A 6,000-nucleotide genomic window follows, 5' to 3' on the forward strand; every position below is an offset into this window, starting at 1 on the left:
AACCTTTAGTCCTGACCCAACAGGGCTCTGTTTTCATAGCATACTCCACTGCAGAAGCTTTCCCAATTAGAAACCCACAATAAATGCAAAATATGTCGTCCCCCCCCCTTTTAGGAAAGCACACTCAGCACCAGGGAACTGAGGCACTTACCTGCCTTCTCATTTCGTACAAGGATTCCTGCAGCATTTAAAGGTTCAAGGGAATTGCAAATCAGGAAGGCATCAAATGGGTCTCCAACCTGTGGCTTAAATGTGGAGTTGGTTGGCTGCCTAATTCCAGGAGTTACCTGTGGATTACGTATGTATTTTGCATCTGGCCTTCGGGAGCTCATTGTTACAAACCTAATGGGCTGGACTGAAACCCCCTTGGCACCAGTTTGTGAAAATGTTTCCCCCCCTCTCTTACCAGGTCAGAGAGTGGCATGTTACAAAATAAAGTGATCAAGTGTGGGGGGGATTATTGTAAAGCAATCACTTTGATATTTTTCATGTTTACAAATGGAAGTGGGTGGGCTTTTGAGAGTTATGTGTGCTACCAGAACGGTTGCTTAAATTATGCCTATATATCCCATGGAAGTAGCCATTTGAGAATATACCTCATGTTCTCTATTTTGAGAGAGACAGCCAAATATTTTCGTGAAAATAGTAACTGCAGCACCAGACAGGCAAATCGTATCTAGACATTTCAAGGGTATTGTGCCTTTAATTAAAAGTTTCCTCCTCCAGAAGGAGAAACACCTTGTATCTCTGATTGCTTCCTCTTCCTCAGCTAGCATTGCTGATGAATGATGGATATTTATTTTATTACAGTTGTTATTGTTTTATCTTGCCCAGGGCAACACATTACAATTCAGCCTTTAACTGCCCTGTAATAAATTACAGAAAGCAAAACTGTTTTTACAGTAACCAGGAATTATTGGAAGATATGGGTACCAAATTTTCCATGGGTCCTAAATTTTACATGAGGCATGAATGATATTACAAAAGCACACAAGAGGAGCTCTGTTGGGTCAGGACAATGGCCCATCTAGTCCAGCATCCTGTTCCCACAGTGGCCAATGAGATGCTTATACAGTGGTACCTCGGGTTAAGTACTTAATTTGTTCCGGAGGTCCGTTCTTAACCTGAAACTGTTCTTAACCTGAAGCACCACTTTAGCTAATGGGGCCTCCTGCTGCTGCTGCGCTGCCGGAGCCCGATTTCTGTTCTCATCCTGAAGCAAAGCTCTTAACCTGAAGCACTATTTCTGGGTTAGCGGAGTCCGTAACCTGAAGCGTATGTAACCTGAAGCGTATGTAACCCGAGGTACCACTGTATGAAGCCTTCAAGCAGGACCCAACCACAAGAATACTATCCCCTCTGGTGGTTCCAACACATATAAAAACATAGAGGGTTGCCTTCAGATGTCTTCTAAAAGTTGTATAGTTATTGATCTCCTTGACATCTGATTGGAGGGCATTCCACAGGGAGGGTGCCCCCGGCTGAGAAGTGTAACCTATATTTGTTTCTTGCCTTTCCACCCAGATGTTCAAGGCTGTGTATATTTTTCTTCCCTCCCCCCTTTTATAGAATAATAGAATTGTAGAGTTGGAAATGACCATCTGGTACAGCCCTCCCTGCAATGCAGGAATCACAGCTAAGAATCCCTGAGAGGTGGCCATCCAACCTCCATTTAAAAACCTCCAATGAAGGACAGTCCACCACCTTCTGAGGTGTCCTCAGAAAGATCTTCCTAACGTTTCATTGGAATCTCCTTTCTTATAATTTGAATCCTTTGGTTAAGGTCCTCCCTTCTGGGGCAGCAGAAAACAGGCTTGCTCCATCTGAGGTCCAGCACCGCAGGCCTTCTGGTGGTTCCCTCACTGCGAGAAGCCAAGTTACAGGGAACCAGGCAGAGGGCCTTCTCGGTAGTGGCGCCCGCCCTGTGGAACGCCCTCCCACCATATGTCAAAGAGAACAACAACTACCAGACTTTTAGAAGACATCTGAAGGCAGCCCTGTTTAGGGAAGCTTTTAATGTTTGATGCATTACTGTATTTTAATATTTTGTTGGAAGCTGCCCAGAGTGGCTGGGGAAGCCCAGCCAGATGGGCGGGGTATAAATAATAAATTCTTCTTCTTCTTCTTCTTCTTCTTCTTCTTCTTCTTCTTCTTCTTCTTCTTCTTCTTCTCCTCCTCCTCCTCCTCCTCCTCCTCCTCCTCCTCCTCCTCCTCCTCCTCCTCCTCCTTCTCCTCCTCCTCCTCCTCCTTCTTCTCCTCTTCCATGTGACAGCCATTCAGATACTTGAAGCTGGCTATTGTATCAGCTCTCAGTCCCCTCTTCTCCAGGCTAAACATACCCAGTTGCCTCAACCATTCCTCACAAGGCTTGATTTCCAGAGCCTTGATTTTCTTGGTCCCAACTGAAATCAGTTTTGTTAGTTTAGGCTCAGTTCTCCAATCTTTTAAGGAAGGTCATATTGGATCCTGATTCTATCTTCTGAAGTATAAGTCACTCCTCCCAGTTTGGCGCCATCTGCAAATTTGATGAACGTCCCCTCTATATCTATATTTGTAACAGCCTTATGAGGTAGACTAGGCTAAGTTAATATATGTAAACAAGCAGCAGTTCTTGTCAATAAATTGTGGGGCTATATAGCGTATATAGCCCAGGAAATCCTGTTGGCATGTATTATCATTACTCTACTGAGAATTATTATTGTTGCTTTACTAAGTTCTACTGAGAGTAGACCCATTGAAATTAATAGAACTAAGTTAGTCATGTCCAATAATTTCAGTGGGGCCACTCTGAGCATGACTAGCATTTGGTACAGTGGATGTGGGAGTTGTGTGGCCTTGAGAAAGTCCTGACGGCCAGAAAGAGAGGTGTGGAGGGCTGCATTTGGTTCTTGAGCTTCCCATCTCTTTTGTAGAGAATTGGGTTGGCTAATAGGCTGAGGATGGTGAAGTTCATGACGGAAGCCCTGCCACATTCATCCTGATCCTCCTCTTTATCGCTCTTAGGATTTCTTGGTTTCGCAAGCTATAGATGATTGGGTTGACCAATGGGGTGAGGACGGCATAGATCACGGCGAATGCTCTGTCATATTCCAAAGAATAGCTTTTCTTCAGCCTGACGTACATAAAAATGATGCTTCCGAAAAAGAGCAGGACGACCGTCAGGTGGGAGGCGCAGGTGGAAAAAGCCTTCTCACGACTCTCGGCCGCCTGGATCTTCAGGACGGACTGGATGATCTTCACATAGGAGACCATGATGAGCAGGAAGGTCACCAGGATGATGAAGGCGTTGACCACAAAGTCAACCAAGACGTTGATGGAGGTGTCAGTGCAGGCCAGGCTGAGCAATGGTGGGAAGTCACAGAAGATGTGCTCGATCTTGTTGGGGCCACAGAAAGGGAGCTTGGAGACTAAGATGACTTCAGTGACAGGGCACATGAAGCCACAGATCCAGCACCCAGCAGCCATTTGAACACACAGCTTGGTTGTCATGATGGATTGGTAGCGGAGAGGGTTGCATATGGCCAGGTACCGATCATACGCCATTGTTGTGAGCAGGTAGCACTCAGTGGCCCCCAGAGAGTGGAAGAAATAAGTTTGCAGGAGGCATCCGGCAAAGGAGATGCTCTTCCTTTCCCTGAGCAGGTTGGAGAGCATCTTTGGGATGGTGGTGGCTGTATACCAGATCTCCAAGAAGGACAAGATGCTGATGAAAAAGTACATGGGTGTGTGGAGCTTGGGGTCGGTGCGGATGATGGTGAAAATGAGCAGGTTGCCAAAGATGGTGAAGAGGTAGACAAGGAGGAGCAAAAGGAATAGGGGCTTGTGGAAGTGCTGGAGGTTCGGGAAGCCCACCATGATGAACTCTGTGACCTCGGTCTGGTTGAGGACTTCCATCTCCCCTAGATCAGGAGAAAATTGAAATATGGGCATAGAGAAAAAGACAATGGCTGCAGAAGACCACATTAAAAGTAGCCCTTGCTTGTGAAGCATGTGTACTGTTTAATAATAATAAAATAAACACTAAAAAGTCAGTAAAACAAAAGTAGCTCTTGCATGCTGATCCCTAGGGTTGTAAAGGACCTGCACTCAATAGCTGGAAATATAGATACCAACCATCCCTTCCTCAATTACCTGTATATCTTAGTGGCCTGTCTACATTTAAATACACATCTTATAATTGCTGATCACATTTGGTTATCTGTTTGGACATGTAGACTGACTATATTAATATATATGTTTAAATCAGGGTTGATTGATCCTTCCTATTGTCAGTGGGAGTTGACACTGCTTCTTTTTTCTTTCGGTTACATTTGCAATAAAAATCAGCTGACGATGGTAATAAATCGGTCTTGCCTAAGCTGGATTCCGACTATCTGTCTTGAAGACTCCTCCAGAGACAGGCTGGAGGGCACCATGAGCTAACACACCAGGAAGCAGAAGCATCCAACTCTCTTTTCCTGAAACTCTGCTGGGAACTCACTTTATCTTTCCTTCGCAGTGAATTGTCCCCAATCCTCCCTCTCAACCTTTGCCACTAAAAGAGAGTTAAGCAGAGATAAATGTTGGAGAGAGAAAGGTTCCCAGGAACTGATTCCTCTTCAGTTTTCACTGCCTGTCTCCGGAAGACTTCAAATTCTCAGCTATCAAAGTAAGTTTCATACTTGACATGCAGCACTATTTTTCTGAGAAGAAGAGGTGCCAGAACTCACCATGAAGGCCTCCCTTGTTCTTTTAGAATGGCAATGGCGCCCACCTGAGAGGTGCAGGAACTGAGTTCCGGTGAGTTCCAGCTGGAAAAAAGCTCTGTTGACATGAAGAATTAAATGTGTTAACTACTAACCAAGCTCTACAAATGCCAGGAGTTGGGAATCTCAAGCTTGAGAGTCCAATTTGGCCCTCCAGGCCTCTCTATTTGACTCTTGGAACTGTCCCCTGACCGTGCTCCTTTCCATGTTCCCATAGTCTCAGTCTGTGAAGAGTAGCAAGCACATCTCTGCAGCACCTGTGAGCCAGATATCCCTGACCCAGGACCAGAGGCCACCACACCTGTTACTGGGGCTCTTGTCTGGCTCTCCAGTTCTCCAAGGGCCACTGATACAGATAAGGTGATGAACCAGGCAGGAGTTTCAGAGCTGCATGTGAGGCTACTCAGGAGGATGGGGAAGTATGTGCAAGCCTGTCTTGGCTGGTCCATATGGGCAAATAGGCCACTGTCCCGCCAGCCCCAGTCTGCCTTTACTTGCCTGCTTTCTCACTTGCAACTGGTCCAGGGAATGGCACCATCTGTCAGCTACCCCCTCCTCATTCTCAGTGTCTTGTAGAAGTCAGCATGGAGGAGGATGGGGACAAAACTAGTATGAGGAGGCTCCACCGATCATTGGCTCTGCCTTGCCTCTCATTGGACCTGGCCCCATCTGTCGGTGGGCTTCCTTCCTTCTGCTCCACCAGTCCCAATGGGCACAAGGGTATGATGGAGAGCCAGGAAGGGATGGAACCTTCAGCTCCTATTTGAAGTTTTTGGTCCAAGCTATTTCATTGCGGAAGTAACAGCTCCCTTATAGCTTACAAGAGCATCAGGGGAAAAAACCCTGCTGGATCAGGCCGATGGCCCATCTACTTCAACATCCTGGGGTCAGCCTGAAAGCACAACCTGAGTGCCACAGCGCTCTTTCCACTTGTGGTCCCCAGTAACTGGTATTCAGTTGGAGGAATCTGTTGAAAAAAGGGCTATCAAGCAAATTTGCTTCCATCTGTTCCTTTGATCCTTTGCTGTGAAGGCTATTTCCCTTAGTTCTCTACCATCAAAATTTTAACTCTCTCTCTGAAGAGATAACTAAATTGTTTAGCAATGTACATTATTTACATATTCACTGATGTATGCAACTTCCTCTTTGCTTTTCTTGTTTCTGAAGTGTTGTTCGTTGCCAAGGGCAGCCTATGTGCACCAATACTGCAATCCTAACCATGTCTACTCAGATGTAAGACCCATTAAATCCAGCG

General features: G+C 45.9%; 1 protein-coding gene across 1 annotated transcript; it reads right to left on the minus strand.

Moving 5' to 3' along the window:
* Positions 1 to 2,715: 2,715 nt before the first annotated feature.
* LOC310751604 (olfactory receptor 6N2-like) lies at positions 2,716 to 5,122 on the minus strand. Its single transcript, XM_083590906.1, has 2 exons — positions 4,710 to 5,122; positions 2,716 to 3,899 (listed from the first exon to the last, which is right to left on the minus strand). Exon 2 carries the CDS (start codon positions 3,892 to 3,894, stop codon positions 2,950 to 2,952), a length of 945 nt encoding a protein of 314 aa, XP_083447032.1. The 5' UTR covers positions 3,895 to 3,899; positions 4,710 to 5,122; the 3' UTR covers positions 2,716 to 2,949.
* Positions 5,123 to 6,000: the final 878 nt, after the last annotated feature.

Source organism: Podarcis filfolensis, assembly GCF_964270895.1.
Source record: "Podarcis filfolensis genome assembly, chromosome: 16".
Classification (NCBI taxonomy): domain Eukaryota; kingdom Metazoa; phylum Chordata; class Lepidosauria; order Squamata; family Lacertidae; genus Podarcis; species Podarcis filfolensis.